This window comes from Pecten maximus, chromosome 5 (assembly GCF_902652985.1).
Source record: "Pecten maximus chromosome 5, xPecMax1.1, whole genome shotgun sequence".
In the NCBI taxonomy this organism is placed as follows: Eukaryota; Metazoa; Mollusca; class Bivalvia; order Pectinida; family Pectinidae; genus Pecten; species Pecten maximus.
In genome coordinates, this window is record NC_047019.1 from 4294498 (window position 1) to 4316059 (window position 21562).

Consider the following 21562-nt stretch of genomic DNA (forward strand, 5'->3'; position numbering starts at 1 on the left):
AACAAGACAGCACATCGCAGTTTCTACTAAAATGTTCAAATGTAGAAAAGATAACGTTGATGAGATACTTTAAAGCGTTGTTGATCATGATTATCTAATCCAATATTAAATGTGATTTTAGAATTGATACCAGTCTCTGAAGGAAAGACGAATTGTGGAGCAGAAGCAGAAATTAACACAGAACATCAATAAATTAGTTCTGCTAAGGTTCAGCAGATTGATATTCGGACGGTTAATCAAAAACGTGATTCTAATAAATTTTATATACCAAAAAAGGCACTTTTATTATATTTCATTATATAGTCGATGGAATCTTCTAGAACTGTGTTTGTAGACAGAAGGAGCGTGGCGACATCATCATCAGCATCATCATCATCATCATCATCATCATCATCATCAGCGTCGTCATCATCGTCATCCAGCTATTTTTTTTAAATAGTATACTGTATCATCATTGCTTTTACAGCTTCAAAATGTTTTTTATTTTAATTCTAAAATATCTCCATTAAGTTACCACCTTTAATAAGGATATTGCACCTTTCTCAACAGCTGACATACAAATCGGTTTGTTAGTTTCTTAACATGCTCCGACAACATATTAAATTATTTGGTTGAAGTCCCGATACTCGTATGTATTACCGGGGTGTGTGGTTCAGTCTGGCCCTTTCAACGCGTAAATATGTACACAAGACACCGAATGTCCCTAGTTTACCATGTAATCCTCTTAAATCCTCCCGAATTGCCATCTTCACTTTAAAGTTTCCTGGCCGGATTGATTTACTTAGAAATGCATTTTTATTTACTGTCTTCATTTATTATGCGTTAAAGTCTTTAAATATATTTACAAATCTACTTGTTGGGTGTTTACAACTCCCGGATATATCCGATATAATATGCAACCACTCCGTAACGGTCTTTACAAACACTTTAAATATATGGCGATCAACTACCAACACCATAAAACTCATGAATAAGATAGATTTAGCATATTGATAACACACAACTCTCGCATTTCAATCCTCTGCATCGGCTGACGTTTATACGATATGCCAATTTATATGAATAAGTAATTCAATTTTATTTAAGTGCTTATAATAAATTAATAGAAAATCAGTAATCAAATTTATTAAAAAAAAATTATTTATTTAAATTCGATTATTTATTTATCTTTTTGTTTATGCTAATTTATTAATCTAGTTATTTCTAAAGAGAGAACGAAAATAAATATATTAAATGAAAAGTACAATATTAAATATATTCAGAACAAATAAACAATGAAGGCAGCATAGGTAAGTCAATGTTATTATTTGGCTTCGGCTGGAAAATCCATAATGATAATGGGGCACTACTCTATATTGCTTCCGTTTATATTACCTCCCTTGTTACTAGGGGCGCACTTGGAAACCTTGCTACCAATGACAATCGTAGAATCAGATCACGAGGTGCACTTCGTGACGTCCCCGTGTTTGTTTGACAACCTTTCGCGGAGCGGAGAGGAAGATAAGGCAAGGTAGCCGCATAGATTCACTTATCTGCCATAACAAGGTAAGTAAATGGATAATAGCTTATTCTATCAGATGCAAGACTTGTATTAGGTTGTTGAAAGTAATGTACTAATCAACATTTCTGATAAATAAGTATTTTTTTTCACTCGGTGTCTGGTTCCGTTAGCCATATCTACAGTATGTATCGGGTTCTACCGTATCATTTGTCGATCAAGTAGAACCTTTCGTGACAGTAGGCGATGAATGCAAACAGTAAGAGACTGCTTATGCGTTTGTGTTTACTGATAAGATTACGGGTTAAGCTTGGATAGTTTAGCAAGTGTTTGATATTTTAATTTTAAGCAATTTAATTTTCATTTTATGGAATACACGTGTTTCGAGTTAAGGAGTTGGTAGCGATCCAGAATATAACTGTGCATGGCAACCCAACTGTGTGATAATCCATTCATGATTACATTTGAATTGTTCTGCTTGTCACAATCATAATATTGAATGTTGATATATGTTGTCCTAGTCAAATAATGTTGTCTGATTAATCATAAAAATGACAAGTATTTACATCAAATTGGTCTTTGCTGTATGAATATAATTTTCTTGTGTTAAATAGTTTGAGGGAGTGCTTAGTAGGTTTGAGGTCTTCTTAGATATTTTATCTGGATAAAAATTAAGGTTGATTTATTATACTGTTTTTGTTTTACATACAACACGATTAGATTTATCAATATCTCTTCTCTTACTAAGAACACTTCTAATATTACTCTTTGTTGACATGTTTTTAGTAACCATTCTTAACCATTGTCCAAATCAAACCAACACTAGCCAGATTAAATGGGACTACTGAGAACAACACTAGCTAGATTAAATGGGACTACTAAGAAATACACTAGCCAGATTAAATGGGACTACTGAGAAATTAAGTAAAAAACAAGTCAAACAAACAAAACAAACAAATTAAAAGAAAAATATATTTAAAAAAAAGATGAAGATGACATTCAGCTAAAGTTACGCAGGACAAAAATGCAGCCCCCCCCCCCCCCCCCCCCCCCCCCCCCCCCCCCCTCCCTTCAACACAATCTGTTAGTTTTCTTTAACTGGACCAGTTAAGAAAATACTGTATATGTCATGCAGATAAGTTTTGTGATGACTGATTACTTTCAACATTGTCTGTTTAGCTGAAGTAACAATGTTTGATTTAGACCTACATTAAAAAATACTTACTGGTTGTAATAAAGCAGTGTTATTTACTGGTACTGGCTTGTTAGACATCCGGGCCTATATATCTATCTCCGGGCTTGTAAAACACTTTACCTCCGTTACTAACCTTCCCTATATAGAACACATAGAATACACTTTTTTACCTTATTGCTAGCCTGCGTTTGATTGACTCGAAATGTATTGTGAAATCACTGACTTGTATTATATTTAAGATATCAATATGTTATGTATCTTTTAGACTTGTTTAGAAGTAGATAAAATGTCCCCGGTGTGTATATATACTTTAAGTAGTCTACAACAAAGCAAACCTACAGCAGCATCGATCGCTGATTCCAAGCATCTTCCCATTTGTCATGAATTAGTGATGATGCTACATTCTACATACTACTAGGCAGCAAAGCCATACAGCCCAGGTGTAATAATAGCATTTACCAGGTGGAACATTAAAAATTAACAAAATGTACTTTTTGTAAAATGGGTGTTCAGTTAAAGATATGAATATATTTTTATTGGATTCTGTAAATTGTGAAACTACTTAAAGGGTAACAAAATTGATTAAACAAAAAAGAAAAATATGAAAAATATTTTTTTTTTCGAGGCAAAGGTATATGATATTGTCTCTGGGTATCAATATTATATCTTGTCAATGCTTACAGTTGTAATCTTTTTAAAAGATAAGTTATGTTAGAGGAAGCTATCCGCCTTATCTGACTTTAAATCCCCTGCCAGGTAATAAGGCCATGCATGTATATTTCAGCTTGATAAAAATGCTAACTGAAATGCTATATCATTGTTCTATATAACTCCACTCCCCACTGAGTCAAAGTTTAGTTTAGCTAAATCGGAAAGGTTAAATGTCGAGTGCTTCAAATTATTTAGGCTCCATTCGCAAATGTTTATTTTTCTCCATGATGACATCAGAAATTCCAAAATTTTTAATTCTGATATATTTCATATGAGTACACAAAGTCCAGCAACCTTTATGTTCCTCGTTCTCCATCACATCACTGCTACATATATAAATTAGTAGTTTTGAAATTTAAAATCTTTTTAATGTTAATCCAGAATCGGTGATAAATTGTCTACCATATTATGATTCCAAATCTTGAAAATCAACCCATAAATAAGTTAAATACACCAACATATCCTGAAACATAGACTGAAAAAAAAAAAATTAATTAAAATGTCGGCAAGTCGCAACCGAACTGATAAAAATCACATTCTCAACACTGGTATTTAAAGAGGAAGAGTTTAATAGCCATTTTAAAGCTCAGCCTTGAGCAGTGAGAAATGCCAGCAAATGGGCAAAACTTTGCATAATTTGGTAAGAATGTAATGCAAACTTTTATATTATAGAAAGTAAATTGACTTTAACACAGGGGTCTTGCCTTTCAAGAACTTTTCTTTATTTAAAATCCCATACAGGTAGCAAAGCAAATACTATACTAGCAATTCTTCTGAGCTTAATATAATTGCAATCCACTTTCTCAGGTGTTCAGCCCTTTATGGGGATATTACAATTCAATTCAATTAATTTCATTTATTACTTTAAATCTTAAGGTTTATCATTTCAAATATATATTACAAACATTGTACTTGTACAGACCCATATGTCTCAATTTTCTTAACCCTGTGTAGAACCCTTTTCTTAACCAGACCCCTATTTCAGGAGTCTGTCCCCTTTGTATATATTACGTACCCTATACTTCCACAGACTCATATATCAGGTGTCTAGCCCCTGTTTATATACTACGACCCCTATACTAGTACAGGCCCCTATCTCAGGTGTCAGGCCCCTATTTATATAATTCAACCCCTATAATAACACAGACCCCTAGCTATCTCAGGTGTCTGGCCCCTCTGTATAACTACACTATATACAACCCCTATACTAACACAGACCCCTATCTCAGGTGTCTAGCCCCTCTGTATACTACACTACGACCCCTATACAACACAGACCCCTATCTCAGGTGTCTGGCCCCTGTTTATATATATTGCATCCCCTTTACTTACTCAGACGCCTATCTCAGGTGTCTGGCCCCTATTTATATACTACGACCCCTATACTAACACAGACCCCTTTCTCAAATGTCTGGCCCCTGTTTATATAATTCAACCCCTATATTTACACAGACCCCAATCTCAGGTGTATGACCCCTCTGTATGCTACACTACAACCCCTATACAACAGACCCCTATCTCAGGAATCTGTTCTCTCTGTATGCTACACTACGACCCCTATACAACACAGACCCCTATCTCAGGTGTCTGGCCCCTGTTTATATATTGCATCCCCTTTACTTACTCAGACCCATATCTCAGATGTATGACCCCTGTTTATATACTACGACCCTAGTATTCATACACAAATCCCTATTTCAGGTGTCTGGCCCCTATTTATATACTACGACCCCTATACAACAAAGACCCTATCTCAGGTGTCTGGCCCCTGTTTATATATTGCATCCCCTTTACTTACTCAGACCCATATCTCAGATGTATGACCCCTGTTTATATACTATGACCCAAAGTATTCATACACACATCCATATTTCAGGTGTCTGGCCCCTATTTATATACTACGACCCCTATACTTACACAGACTCCTATTTCAGGTGTCTGGCCCCTCTGTATAACTACACTACGACCCCTATACTAACACAGACCCCTATCTGAGGTGTCTGGCCCCTATTTATATACTACAACCCCTATACTTACACAGACCCCTATCTGAGGTGTCTGGCCCCTATTTATATACTACAACCCCTACACTAACACAGACCCCTAGCTATCTCAGGTGTTTGGCCCCTCTGTATAACTACAGTACGACCCCTATACTAGTACAGACCCCTATCTCAGGGGTCCTGTTTATATACTATGACCCCTAGTATTCATACACACATCCATATTTCAGGTGCCTGGCCCCTGTAATACTGACCCTGTCTCCAGTACCTAGCCCCTGTTATACACTGCAAACCCTCTACTATACATTCCCTGACCTCTATCTCGGGTGCCTGGCCCTGTATATCACTATATATGTTATGACCCCCATACTTACACAGACCCCTATCTGAGGTTTCTGGCCCTTATTAATATACTTTAACCCCTATAATGATTCACAGACTGTGAAATTCATGGTCCGTTCATGACATTAGTATATGACTTTTGTCCTTAAATCTGGCCCTTTATTTTAGGCTTTATATACCATATACTTTTATTACTTATATTCAATACTTCCAGTATGACCCCTATAGCTTAATTTATCAGACTCCTTGTTTGGTGTGTTTTCGACCCCTTATCGGGTCCCTTTGTGACACTGACCCCCTTTACATAAGAAGTCAACACATATTTATCTTGTGTGGTATACATATGTACCTTCTTCTATATGGTAGATATATTTACCGTTGCAAGTAATAATCAATCTTAAATACTTTGGATAAAACTAACGGTATAAATAATATTCAGAAATGTCTGAAGAGGTTTCCAAGTCATTAAAAATGAATTGATCATGATGTTTTATTCGAATACCAGATTCAGACTAATGGTTACTTGAAGCAATAATGTATGAAGCCTTATCATGATAATCTAATACCGGTATTTCTATACAAACATGTAATTTATCTGAAAACTAATAATCCATGATACACACATGTTCAAACAGATTTCTCAGGTATCGGTGTATCAGGTCATTCTGTGGCAAAACAGAAATCTAAAATGTCATTATATAATGTTTCAGACTTGTTGTATCGTTTAAATAAAAGAACTCGTGTAATAATCATTTAAAGATTTATGAAAGAAAAAATATTGTGATTTTCATCCATTCTGGTAAAAGTCTAAGAAATGATGAACACTTTGTCATTTAAGTTAAAATGTTTTAGTCATAATATAATTTACAGGTAGCCAAAATGTAAGATTTGCAATATGGCAACATAAAAATACAGGTAAAGGTTCGTTGAAGGGATTACTAATACGGATAAGAAAAAAAAAAATTAAGCCTTTTAAGTTCTGTTTTTAAGACATGTGTATTGGGTTTAACAATGCTGCCGGAATATATCAACTTTAATCCACCTAATTCTTTTGTGCAAGGTATTTCATGCTTTTGTGCATTTAAATAGACTGTTGAGGCCGAGCGCCCTGGATAGGGTTCCTGTGTATGTTAATGAACCTATAGAAGTCTGCGAGCTGGTTGCTGGGTTGCCTTAGCCAAACAATAACGCAAACATTCAGTCCTATTTCAATCTAGTCTGGCTGTGTTGGTGTTCGGTGTGGGCTGTCCTCTTGGTGCGTGTGTGTTGTTTATGAATGTTTTTAGTGTTGGATACTAACAAATATTCGCCGATCGGTTGTCAATTTATTGACATTTTTTTTGTTTTGTGGGTTTAAGGTAAGATTGTTTACTCTAGAAATTATTGTTTGTTTAGATTTTACTCTTATCAAACTGAACTACTGTAAACATGGCGGACAGAAATATGATAGGCAGATAGCTGCCAATTTGTTTCTATTTATCGTACTACCATAATTCTTGTTAAATCAAAGTTGTGATTTCTGATTTTTTCTCATTAAATACATAAAAGTGATGATTTATATCCGTCAGCTTTTAAGATATTATTTATCTGTTATTAGGAACTTGATATGTTACTATCAAAATTTAAACTGTGAATTTTTATTTTGTTTGCCTAGTGATAGAGCCATTCAGAGTGTTTTGAAGTAGTAAATTTTATATATCTCCCATCTATATAGAAATGTTTATAAATATGCCCTGATAAGGCCCTAGAGGCTAGAGGCAGGACTGAATTTTATTGTACTTGGTCAAAATTGAAAATCTCAATATCAGAATCAAGTTGGCAAGTAGAGAGATTTTACATTTAAATTCTTCTGTCATAATTTTATAGAATAATACTAACAGCAAATATATTAATTATGTATTAGTTTTGAATGTTGAGAAAGGTATGATTTTTAACACTCATGGTCACTTCATTTTCTAATTTTGACACCCCAACTTGATAACATAATTACCTCCCCTTGGTGAAGCCTTGTACATATACATACTTGAGTAGCTTTTTTATTTGTGAGCAGCAGACAAAAATTTACATATCAAATTGAAGTTTATGAAGTATCAAAATAGAAATCTGATTTAGTGATTGATAATAAATTCACAAATATTATCTTTGTGTTTCAGGAGTGCGCAGACAGTGAATAACCATGGTGTACAATTATACGAAACCTAGGGGGCCAATTGCTGCCCAGTACAGCAGCCCTGGCCCATGTTACGGTTTACCTAGTTTACTTGGACAAAAAGGTCATGACCCTAGGAGTTATCATAATAAGGGCCCAGCTTATCCATTTGGAATTCGTCATGGTAAATTCAGGGATGATTGCAGCCCTGGCCCATGCTACTTATTAAACTCTAAGGTGTACAAAGACGGTACTGATGGCACCCCCCATTATTCTTTGTATGGCCGTCAAAAGGAAAGCACCCAGTTCAAAGTTCCCGGCCCTGGTGCATACAGCCCTGAGAAGGTTGGGCCCACCGCTCACCACAGGCATCCAGCATACAGCTTCGGCACACGTCATCAAAACAGGAAGACGGATTCCACGCCAGGTAGAGTACTAATGCGTTCTGCACTTGACAGTTTTTGTTTGACACACCAGTGCCATGTTTTCGCTTGAGATGAATGTGTGTGTATGGAATTTTTTCGATTATATATATCGGCACCAAAGATTTTCTGTAAACCTTGACACAGCTCATGCAATCATGGATCATAACATGCAGTGGTTACTGGCTGACTGACAAAGATTAATAGTATGAAAACATTCTGAACATGTATACAAGTTGTATTCTCAAAATTTAGCACATATAACTGAATTGAGACAGATTAGTACGTGCCAGAGAAAACAAAAAATAAAATGATTTTTTTTTATTTGAAAACTTTTAACACAAAAAGGGGTTACAGGAAATTTCATTAAATAGTGAATCTAGAATTTTCAGGAGTATTTTGGGAATTTGGCTTAAATGAGAATTAATTTCAGTTGGAAATGGATCACATTACTGGCCCAAAAAAGGTCTCAGAAAAAGCCTTGTTTATGTTTAAGAGTTCCCTACAATCAGGAGGAAATAAATTTAACATGTCATATACAGTAAAAATCTGTTATTTCGCCGCCCGTTATACCGCCAAACTCTCGTATCGCCATGAATTTATTTAGAACGGATCCCCTCCCACACTAATGCACCCGTTTTACCGCCTAACTCATACCGCCATCCACCATCGTATTGACAAAAAATGACAAAAATAACATCATCTTAACCTCATTAATATTGCCAAAATCACGGAGAGCAGACGGTTGCCATATAGCGAGGTTTTACTGTATTTTCTCTTCTACATAATCCAAAAGGCTAAACAACACAAATTCAAATCATTGACACAAAAATAGACACTTCACACACATCATACAAATTCCTCACCTGAACTATTAATCTCTTTAATAGAGAGAAAAAAATAATAATCATGTGTGCTTGCTGTTACCTGTGTCACCTGCATGACACGTATAAGCTATACGCAAGCCCATTTGCACATGCAAATACTGGTAGCGCCACCTATTGGAATATCTCATACCAAAGAGAAAATAATTATATCCTAAGTCCTATGTCAACCATTTGAAATTATTTGTATATCATAGAGTTGATTCCAACGAGAAAACTACTGCTGGAAAACATGTTTTATGCTATATTTATCTTGTAAGTAAATAATAATTTCTCTCAAGGAATAATGTTTACCATATTACTCTAAGTGCCGGACAGTTTATACTGGGAACTGGGAAGTAATCACACAAGTAGACTTCCAAAGGTTCCATTTAATCTATCGATATGAACATGACAGTTTCGAATTATCCTGTTGACTTCATTAATCTGTACTGGTATTTAAATGTTGGTAACATTTAAAATCTACCATAAAATTTATTGATATTCTGATTGTATCTGAAGGAGTCAATTAACCGCCATTCATATTACTGGTAGTATTTAATTTGTTCCAAGTCTGTACATGTATTACAAGTTACGGGTATTCATCCATGACCACATACTAGAGAAACGATTAATTGCATTAACTGTATTTATGTAAAAAAAAAACAACAACAAATTTTCATCAGATACAGGGGCAGTGGTGGCCGAGTGGTTAAGGTGTCCCGACACTTTATCACTAGCCCTCCACCTCTGGGTTGCAAGTCCGAAACCTACGTGGGGCAGTTGCCAGGTACTGACCATAGGCCAGTGGTTTTTCTCTGGGTACTCCGGCTTTCTTCCACCTCCAAACCTGGCACGTCCTTAAAATGACCCTGGCTGTTAATAGGACGTTAAACAAAATAAACCAAACCAATCATCAGATACTGGTTGGATATATATATATAAATGCTTGAATGCAGGTTTTCAAGTGATTCATGTTTAAAATTAAAATCATTTTACTTAAATTTAAGCATATTTCAAGAATTTGCTTTCATGAGTAAAATCTGTTAATCAAAAGGACATTTTACCATTCAACTGTTAGCTTTCGAAATATTTTATGCACGAGTGTAAGCACACATTTTCTGATTGATTGTTACCTATTAACACGCTAGTATAACCTACTCAGTATGGCATTCATTGATTTTTCACGTCTAACATATTGTTTGGCATAGTTAATTAAGTAGACTTGCTCAAGTCCTCAGAATTGCAACTCTGCGAAAGAAAATGAACATATATTCAAAGATATGAGGTTTTCAATGTAGAAAAAGAAATTTATACTTGAGCCTTGGGTATTTTTTCTTGTTGAAAGAGATTATGAAGTCGCTGCGTTTATCGATGAATGTTTTCATGAATATAAAATAGACTGATTAAGCTCTAAACCGTGATGTGAATTTCTTATCAGCAAAATATTATGTCAGTGCTAGACAAGAAATGTAATGAAGAAATGTAATGATATTGTTAAACTGTTTTATGGGGCTATCTAGCAGACCATGGTCTACTTGGTGTTCTCTTGGTCAGATTTACTGCAAGTTTTACAGACAGGCTGAGGAGTTGTCCTAAAATAAATGTCAACAACATTGTTTTATAAGGGTAAACACTATACATATATAGGTTGGTTGTGAATTGACCACTTAATGTTCTCCTCTATCCAAGTACTGTACACAATAAAAGTGCCCAAACACAGCTCTATCAACTATACCTCAAGTGATATAGGGTTTTAGCTTCTTCTGCAAGCCTAATACGGCATATCATAAATGCCAAGGTGAAATAACGATTATCATATAGGTATTGACTGTTAAAAGCTTCGAGAAAAAATTAATGAAATTCTAGATGACATTTGAAACTCTTGACTGATCAATATCACCATAGAGGCCCTATTGTATACACTAACAGCTGATTAACCTGATAGGTGTTCACCCAGGAGCTAATGGTTATTTCCGTAAACGTAAAATTTAATCATTAAATATTTGTACGGTTTTTATGGACCTTTGTCAGGTATTGCTACCTATTTTTTTCCGATTTGTGAATTTTTATCTTGCCTTGAGATGAATTGTATTGTGTTACCGTAAAATGTTTATATATATCAACACCAAGTCATGATCGTTTCATAAATCATGTACGAAGAGTTTATCAATTGCTGAGAGAAAATAGAAGTGCATCAAAAGTTATATGGTTAATTTAAAAATGGGGTACAATCCTTTTCTTAGCAGCCATTCAATTGAGGTTTATAATGTTTTATATGAGTCTGTACAAAGGAGTTTAAAATTACTTTGAAACTGAATACTGGCTCACTGTAGTAATTGGTGGGAGATGAAAATAAGCAATACCTTATAGCTAAAGAATGCTTTCGAAAAAAAAAAAAAAAGAAGGGGAAAAAAAGGCAAGGTTTACTTTTTGATGGATTTTTTCCAGATTGTTGTTGTTTAATTAATTATGTGTTAATTAATAAGCATGGCATATTATTTGTTTACAGCTGCTAACAAGTACACTCTCCCCGATATGACTGGCAAAACTGTACAGAGTGGAAAGAAACAGTCCCCAATCTACTCCATGACTGGTCGCCAGAATCAGGGATCATTCAGTGACGATTTGGCCAAGGTAAGAGTTTTCTCCCCTTTTCGTTTTCATTTCAACTGAAACAAATTTTGGACAAATTTGTATTGAATGTCCCCTGGTAAAAGCCTACTGGTATACATATTTTCTCTCCATTTTAGATTTAAGTAGAAAACAAAAAACAAAACAAAAACAAAAACAGGACAAAGAGAGGCACTTAAGTTTGTTTTATGATGATTTATTATATCGATTATAAAATCCTGCGATTATGTAATGTAAACAAGAAATATTTTTATAAAAGATAAACGGCATAGTTTTAATGCTGGTGGTTATAATATAAATAAATGAACGAACTAATGTGTTTCAGCACAGAAAACAAAATTATATCAGTTTGAATCATTTTGCATTTGAATCAGGAATATAATTTTATTAATGTGTCATTTGAAAAGATACATCCACTTATTCAGCTTGCATTCAATCTTAACTTTGTTTCGTTTTTAACTGCATATATATCTGTATTTTGCATTGACCGCTACATTGACCAATCACATACTTCATCTTGACCATTAACGCCACCTGTCGCGTCATATCCGGGCCAAAACAAAATTATACGGCTATGCCGAAAAAAGTTTTTGATGTAGAAAGAAATCCATTCCATGTGTAATGTTGTTTATTTTCAGTGCCCTGGACCCGGAACATACGATGTCACAGACCCTAATTCGTACAAACATAAGGCTGCCCTGTACAGTATGACAAGTAGGAATATGATGCCAGGAGATACCACACAAAAACCAGGACCGGGAGCTCACTCACCGGAGAATGTAAGTGTAACACAGGTTCTAACATATTGTATTTATGTTAATGGGTGCTGGGGATCAAACCCTGGACCACTTGCTTACCTGTCCTCCGCTCAACTGTTCAAGCTATGGCGAAGTACGCTATATTGCAGAAAGTATTTACTATGGTTTCATAATCCTTTTTTACGGAGAAAAACATGTCCTGGATTCCAAAGTTACAGCGATACTTCAATTAAAAGTAACACAAAAGTCAAATTCCCTAGTCCCTATATGGGCGTCAATGTAATCAATTGTGCCTCCGTTACGGATAGAACCCAAGAACTCTGACTTAATAGTCCTACATTCAACAGATCAGGCTGCAAAAAATTATTCTCTAAGGAGCGATATATTGTGGCTAGTATTTACCTGGATAACATATACAGGCTAGCATAAAGGTGACCAACTACACTACTATTACTCACAGAAATTTGAAAAAAAATTTTTAATTTGATTTAAACCCAGTTTCATCAACAGTCCTTTACTTGAGGATTTAAGATTTAAGGCAAAAATCTGAGTTAGGAAAGATTCCAGAAGTGCATTCCTGTGTAAAATTTCAAGTGAAGGAGTTTCTTAAGTTTAGCTGTGTTGGTGAAACTGTTGTCCATTGTTTTAACTGTCAAAATTGACACAGATTCATCAGAATTAATAGAAATTCTCAGTAGAATAGAAAGAAAAATTCTGAATGGTAATCTATTTCTGTGTTATGAACATGTAATGCTCTTGTATCTTTTTTTGGTAAGTGATGCTAAAAAATCACGAACAATTTATTTGTTTGATTGCACACAATTAATATTTTTTTCCCTTTTTTTTTGACAGGTTTGCATCAATAAGAAGCAATACCCAACTTATTCATTTGGAATCCGTCATTCTCAGTACCTGGCACCTTTGATAGTGGAAGTCCAAGATTAGAATATGAAAATGGGAACACGATTTTGGATGATTCAATTTTTTGGATAAAGACACTTTTGTTTACAGTTTTACAACTACAGTTGAAAATCTGTGCGATAATTTTTACATTCCTGCCAATATATTTCAGAAATGTTATTCAAATTTTATCTTTTAATTCTTGTTAATGGAGAATGTTTCCATTCACTTTTTCCGTCCATAGCTCTGGCTGTGATATTTCCTAGCTGTTTTTCTTCGTGTATTAGATTATAGTTACCGTAACTGTTGTCTTTCAGTTGAATTTCATGGTCAATGTTTATTTTCTCTCCCAGTGAGTCTACTAGATAAAACCAGAGCTCAGAAGTTGTGTTAACCCGTGTCAGTATTAATAAAGTGTCACATTCAGGGTCTTGTTCGAAGTTAAAGAGAATTTATTTCTATAATATATTTATATGTTACTGTAGTCTGTGTGTAGAACGATTTTTCTTTGGATAGGAAAAATATGATTTTTGAAGTTTTTTGTCGCGTTCTCAACGTTGGCATCCTTTTGTGATATCTCCGAACTGGTCATGTTTATTTTTTTTTTTTACACACATACATTCTACATACATCAATTCATCTGTACAGTATACCTGATATTTTATTGATGTTCAGATAGCAAGTATTTATGAAAAGCTTATTTACATATTTAATTATTTCCAGTTCTCTGTATATAAACATTTTTTATAGATTCTTTATCTTGTTTCTGTACGGCAATCTTACCAGGCTTCTACATTGTAGATATATATACTAATGCTATCAAATCATTTATTGTGTATGTCGGTATGGATGCAATTTTAAGTATTAAATAAAAAAGCATTATGCTATCATATTCTGATCTAAGGATTTTGTATTCTTCATAATGCCATTTGCCAAATTTCTATTTTTTTTTGGATTGTCATATATTCTATAAGTATTACTATTCAGCAGTTTAAGAATTATGAACACTGGAGATTTTTTTCTCGCTCACAATAATGATCAAAAGTTAATTAGTAAAAGATCAGCGATTAATTTAAAAGCCAGTGAAATTGGACAATCCAGAAATTTATGTTGATGCTTTGCTCAATACAACATGGTGGTCTACCTTTGTTGGGTATGGAGATGTGTTTTACTTGCACACAGGCACGTGATATCAGTATTGTCCATAATTGATACAGATCGACACCTATTCAGCATGATGTATGTTGTATTTGTGCTACCTTTCAACTAACAGATAAATAAATTGCCTTCATGATGTATTTGGTGTTATTGTAGTTAATTTCCTATCAATGACATTCATGGCATTATCAAAATGTGTTCTTAAATTACGTATGTGTCGAACCCTGCTTTCTGTTTGGTGGGAATGAAGTGAAAAAGCCAAAGTCAAAATATGTCAAAAGTCAAAATTTTAAAAAGAAGAAAAAAAAATAAATTGATAGCCCAACATTGTTGTTTGATAAAATCATTGCAAAATATCAACATCCTTTCCTCATAATATTGACTATGGCGAACTCTGCAGAATTTAGCCTTGGTGATGTAAGGATGGAATCCTACGACTCTGTCAGAGCAAAACAACTATGATGTTTGTAGGTTTTATTCGTAAAGGATGAAACATTGATGAAATCAAGCTCAAATATCATTTTTAAAAAGAATATTTTTTTTCAAAATTGAAAATATATATCTATGTAGTCATCTCACATTGAATCCCATATACACAAATATACAATGCATTTTGCACTTTTTATATATCGACATATATAAAGTTTCTTTTAAAGCCGCCAATGCACCGCCATTGTAATCAAACATTCTCAAAATTACCTTCTCAGGAACTCCGATTTTGCTGTAACTTATTGTAATCTGGGGCGTTTAAGAACTATTTGAAAATTATCGTACAAATACATACAAATATTTTCTTTGGAAATGAAATAAAAAACGAATTGTATTTTGTAAATAGGAAAGCGAATGAAAAAAACGAGATCCAAAAGCAATGTTGATCTTGGCGCCCACCATTGAATAGAAAACATTGGTATTATATGCAAGAGCGATATTTTCTCTACTTTTCCCATATTAGAGATAACAGTCTAAAAATTGAGCGTGCACACGTAATGTCCAAAGGAAGCCTACATATGAAATATGGGAAAGATCGATGGACCAACATATTTTTGAGAAATAGTGATTGAAAACTTCAGCTGTGAAGAGGGGAAAGGGAACTGACATATCAAGTTTGCAAGATATGACTCTGGAAGTAACATCAATAAATTCCTAACTGTTCAAACCTAAGGTGGCTGCCTGAAGGTCATTTTGTTCTTTCCATCACTTTCAAAGTTACATAGGTAAAACTATTGACGGGCGGTATTAACCAAAATATCAAGTTTTCCAGTATGTTCACTTCAAAAAAATGCGATTGCAAATGTTGGAATCAAAGATGAAAGCTACCTGGCGGCAAATTTCTTTTCCTAGTCAGGCACAAAAAGTACAAAATTAACCTTCACAAAATTAGAGAAATATCTTTCCAGTACTTCTCAAGAAATAGAGATAAACTTTAACTGTCAAAATTATTTTTCCGATCAGACTCAAAATTTGATGGGCACAACTAAGGACCAAGAGGAATCCAAGCATTAAGTTTTGGGGGAAATTCTTCCTTTAATTTCAAGAAAAACACGACAACAGTGGTTGCTTACGGACGGAAAGAAGGACTCCAGGCGACGGACCAGGAACAATGGACGATCGATTTGACTAGTCTGCCATCATCAGATGATGAGCTAGAAGCTAGGACACATCTCGACTCATTCACATTTCAAACAACGGATTTGGTACGGTAGATTTAACTTTCAGATATTGACCTTGTACCGGTAGATTTGTTGTTGTAACATTGACTTTGTACCGGTAGATTTGGTAGAAATTGACTTTGTACCGGTAGATTTGTTGTTGTAACATTGCCCTTGTACCGGTAGATTTGTTGTTGTAACATTGACCTTGTACCGGTAGATTTGTTGTTGTACCATTGACCTTGTACCGGTAGATTTGTTGTTGTAACATTGACCTTGTACCGGTAGATTTGTTGTTGTAACATTGACCTTGTACCGGTAGATTTGTTGTTGTAACATTGACCTTGTACCGGTAGATTTGTTGTTGTAACATTGACCTTGTACCGGTAGATTTGTTGTTGTAACATTGACCTTGTACCGGTAGATTTGTTGTTGTAACATTGACCTTGTACCGGTAGATTTGTTGTTGTAACATTGACCTTGTACCGGTAGATTTGTTGTTGTAACATTGACCTTGTACCGGTAGATTTGTTGTTGTAACATTGACCTTGTACCGGTAGATTTGTTGTTTTAACATTGACCTTGTACCGGTAGATTTGTTGTTGTAACATTGACCTTATATCGATAGATTTGGTAGTAACATTGACTTTGTACCGGTAGATTTGTTGTAACATTGACCTTGTACCGGTAGATTTGTTGTTGTAACATTGACCTTGTACCGGTAGATTTGTTGTTGTAACATTGACCTTGTACCGGTAGATTTGTTGTTGTAACATTGACCTTGTACCGGTAGGTTTGTTGTTGTAACATTGACCTTGTACCGGTAGATTTGTTGTTGTAACATTGACCTTGTACCGGTAGATTTGGTGTTGTAACATTGACCTTGTACCGGTAGATTTGTTGTTGTACCATTGACTTTGTAACGGTAGATTTGGTGTTGTAACATTGACTGTGTACCGGTAGATTTGGTGTTGTAACATTGCCCTTGTACCAGTAGATTTGTTGTTTTAACATTGACCTTGTACCGGTAGATTTGTTGTTGTAACATTGACCTTGTACCGGTAGATTTGATGTGTATCATTGACTTTGTACCGGTAGATTTGATGTGTATCATTGACTTTGTACCGGTAGATTTGTTGTTGTAACATTGACCTTGTACCGGTAGATTTGTTATTGTAACATTGACCTTGTACCGGTAGATTTGGTGTTGTAACATTGACTTTGTACCGGTAGATTTGATGTGTATCATTGACTTTGTACCGGTAGATTTGTTGTTGTAACATTGACCTTGTACCGGTAGATTTGGTGTTGTAACATTGACCTTTATACCGGTAGATTTGGTGTGTAACATTGACTTTATACCGGTAGATTTGATTTGTAATATTGACCTTGTACCGGTAGATTTGTTGTTGTAACATTGACTTTGTACCGGTAGATTTGTTGTTGAAACATTGACTTTATACCGGTAGATTTGATGTGTAATATTGACCTTGTACCGGTAGATTTGTTGTTGTAACATTGACCTTGTACCGGTAGATTTGGTGTTGTAACATTGACCTTTTACCGGTAGATTTGGTGTTGTAACATTGACCTTGTACCGGTAGATTTGTTGTTGTACCATTGATCTTGTACCGGTAGATTTGTTGTTGTAACATTGACCTTGTACCGGTAGATTTGTTGTTGTAATATTGACCTTGTACCGGTAGATTTGTTGTTGTAACACTGACTTTGTACCGGTAGATTTGTTGTTGTAACATTGACCTTGTACCGGTAGATTTGTTGTTGTAACATTGACTTTGTACCGGTAGATTTGTTGTTGTAACATTGACCTTGTACCGGTAGATTTGTTGTTGTAATATTGACCATGTACGGGTAGATTTGTTGTTGTAACATTGACCATGTACGGGTAGATTTGTTGTTGTAACATTGACCATGTACCGGTAGATTTGTTGTTGTAACATTGACTTTACACCGGTAGATTTGTTGTTGTAATATTGACCTTGTACCGGTAGATTTGTTGTTGTAACATTGACTTTGTACCGGTAGATTTGTTGTTGTAACATTGACCTTATATCGGTAGATTTGTTGTTGTAACATTGACCTTGTACCGGTAGATTTGATGTGTAACATTGACCTTGTACCGGTAGATTTGTTGTTGTACCATTGACCTTGTACCGGTAGATTTGTTGTTGTAACATTGACTTTGTATCGGTAGATTTGTTGTGTAACATTGACTTTGTACCGGTAGATTTGTTGTTGTAACATTGACCTTGTACCGGTAGATTTGTTGTTGTAATATTGACCTTGTACCGGTAGATTTGGTGTTGTAACATTGACCTGTACCGGTATATTCGTTGTTGAAACATTGACCTTGTACCGGTAGATTTGGTGTTGTGACATTGACCTTGTACCGGTAGATTTGTTGTTGTAACATTGACTTTGTACCGGTATATTCGTGTTTTAACATGGACTTTGTACCTGTAGATTTGTTGTTGTAACATTGACTTTATACCGGTAGATTTGTTGTTGTAACATTGACCTTGTACCGGTAGATTTGTTGTTGTAACATTGACTTTGTACCGGTAGATTCGTTGTTGTAACATTGACCTTGTACTGGTAGATTTGTTGTTGTAACATTGACTTTGTACCGGTAGATTTGTTGTTGTAATATTGACCTTATATCGGTAGACTTGTTGTTGTAACATTGACCTTGTACCGGTAGATTTTTTGTTGTAACATTGACCTTGTACCGGTAGATTTGTTGCTGCAACATGAAACCTGTCAACAAATCCACCAAGCCAAAGCATCTGCAAGGTATGTACACAAAATTTCCACAACAAGGCATGACATTTACGTGTAAATTTATTCACATTGATAAGGCGTATACAATATACAATTCTAAATTACCACAATTCAAAACATCTTATTGCTTGCAACCTCTCTACTAGCCAAATGTATTCTTCCAATAACGAAAATGTTACTGGCCAGAGAGCATACCAACATCAAAAACAAAACTGGTCGGATCCCAAACCACCACTAAAATTGAACTGGCCGGAAGTAGACGGAACTCAAATCCCCCCTGGGCGAATATCTAACCCACAATCAACAACGTAACATGCCGGAAGTGGGCGGATCATTAAACTGTTATTTCCACTCAAAATCACAGGGGCATGAGAATACATTAGACAGTAACAAATTCCCAGGCCCCTATGCTCAAATCAACGATTCAAAACAGCCCTTGACATATTTACCCACAATTCACCACTGCCATCACTCACAACACTACAGGCCACATCATTTATCTTCATTCAAAATTTTATTTGATCACAAAAAGCATAGTCCACAGCAGCGGTTTGTCTTGTCACAATATAAAAATGTATAAATGGGAGATAATTTGTGGTAATTTTGAAAATCAATTTAAGTGTAGGAGGAAAGGTACCCGCTGTTTCCCGGTGCTATCAAATAATTGATGCCATTTATTGATTGTATTTGATTAAAATGAATTGAAACTATATCAACTGCATGATGCTAGTTCGGAATCGAATTTCATTTTGACAGACTAAAGAATTCCATTTTCAGTGAATATTACAAAACCTCAGTTTGGTATCATAGGTTATACTTTCAAATCCAAGGGTGTAAAGCTGTCACCTTTTCAGTCAATATATGTGCATTTTTGTGGAGCAATTATTATTTTTTTTCCTAATCTTATATTCTTTTCTTATAGAATCACTAGTGGATTTTATTCTTTGTTCCCGGGAAACATGGCAGCGAACCAGTTATTACCTTACCGACCAAAGTGCTTTTTATTAGCTCTCTTTAAATTCTAAATTTTAGAAAATACAATTGTGAACAAGTCGTCACACCCAAAATTACACGAAATTAATCACAATGCATTTTAACAGTTTGACTTTCAAGGATAGAATTCCATCGATTTTTACATCGAAGAAAAATTACCTTGCATGCTTTCATTTCCATGATTACAATGTATTAATGTAAAATAACATCTCCAAATATATTGAAATGTAAACTGGCGCCAAAATATTACAATAATTTAAACAACGTCAATACATTAAAAAGTGTAAAGCAGTTCAAACATGTGTATGCTAAAACGACAGATTCATTTGCATATTGCCATCAAAGTTATCACGTGACTAAGCTTAACAAGTGTTGATCCTTGTGCATCAAACGGCATTATCTCAACAGTAGGGAGTTTTTGACAGTGATGTCTATGTTTTCAAGGCTGTGTACGGGTTTTCAAAATAGTTTACTGAATATACATTTTAAAATATCAATGGAAAGTCAAAGAAATATCTATCTATGATTTCCATATGTAAAACTCGAAACTTTGTTATCTATTTTCCAGGAAATGAGCAACAAAAAACCAACGCCACAGCGAATGAAAGGTTTAAGCACGTAATATCACTAACAATGGACGAATCTGCTATGTGATACAGTTGAATTCCTCTCAATTAAGCTCATCTGTATTCAACTTTAATTCATATCGAAAGGTGCCAATATGATGTGTGTTATTTGTAAAATTATTTGTTAAAAATCAAAGCTGGTAATTAGGTCAAGATAATGATATTAATGACCTTATATTTAGAACAAGTTCCGGAGAAGTGCGTCAGCTGTTGATACAATTGTATTAACTGGCGCTAGACAAGCAACACAGCTATGTCATTCACAAAGAATCACAATACTTGATTCAAGTAAGGTATTACAGGGGCATGCAAGATTATGCCGTTTGAAGGATCATGCAGTTTCTTTACCAACTATGGTTATGAAAATGTAAAAAATGGTAAAAATTACAAGTCGATCTCACTTAAACGGTTCTTAATGACCAAACATCTCGCGTGCCTACAAACATTATGCTATAAAGCGTGTAATTATGATCAATACACTACAACAAAGACATCACGCAACGCCTAATAAGGCGAACTTGATTACACCATAGATAGATAGGTCTCATAAGCAATAGTGACAGTATGACGTAATTTAGTATCGGAACAAACGACAGATGTGTATTAATATATATCTTCTGTAATATTGGGGATCTTTTCGTAAGGGTCGAAATTTGGTTGTTTTCAAAAAAAGGATCACTTTGTGGAAACTTGAACTCGAGGAATTAAAGTACTGCTTAATTATATAGTTCTTATATCGATAACGTTGTATTGCAAATCTAATAAACCTCAATGTCGAATTTACCAACATTTCATTGTTTTTTGCTACTATCATTTCATGGATTGGGAGTACCATTGAAACGAAAATAAAAAATCCACA

The 21562-nt window shown here is 34.8% G+C and overlaps 1 protein-coding gene across 3 annotated transcripts; it reads left to right on the forward strand.

Moving 5' to 3' along the window:
- Positions 1-1416: 1416 nt before the first annotated feature.
- LOC117326917 (outer dense fiber protein 3-like) lies at positions 1417-14773 on the forward strand. 3 transcript variants are annotated; one of them, XM_033883720.1, is made up of 5 exons: positions 1417-1545; positions 7903-8325; positions 11696-11820; positions 12456-12596; positions 13428-14773. In XM_033883720.1, the coding sequence occupies exons 2-5, from the start codon at positions 7926-7928 to the stop codon at positions 13518-13520; spliced, it is 759 nt and encodes a 252-aa protein (XP_033739611.1). In that variant the 5' UTR covers positions 1417-1545; positions 7903-7925; the 3' UTR covers positions 13521-14773. The 3 variants fall into 3 exon arrangements, with proteins under 3 accessions (XP_033739611.1, XP_033739612.1, XP_033739613.1); XM_033883721.1 differs by lacking the exon at positions 1417-1545 and adding an exon at positions 6957-7107; XM_033883722.1 differs by lacking the exon at positions 1417-1545 and adding an exon at positions 6969-7004.
- The last annotated feature ends 6789 nt before the right edge of the window (positions 14774-21562 follow it).

Excerpts from the sequence above, each read along its gene's own strand:
- LOC117326917 (XM_033883720.1), top strand. The coding sequence starts at position 7,926 with ATGGTGTACAATTATACGAAACCTAGGGGGCCAATTGCTGCCCAGTAC. Across the intron at positions 8,326-11,695 it reads GAAGACGGATTCCACGCCAG|CTGCTAACAAGTACACTCTC; the intron begins GTAGAGTACTAA and ends ATTTGTTTACAG. Across the intron at positions 11,821-12,455 it reads TCAGTGACGATTTGGCCAAG|TGCCCTGGACCCGGAACATA; the intron begins GTAAGAGTTTTC and ends GTTTATTTTCAG.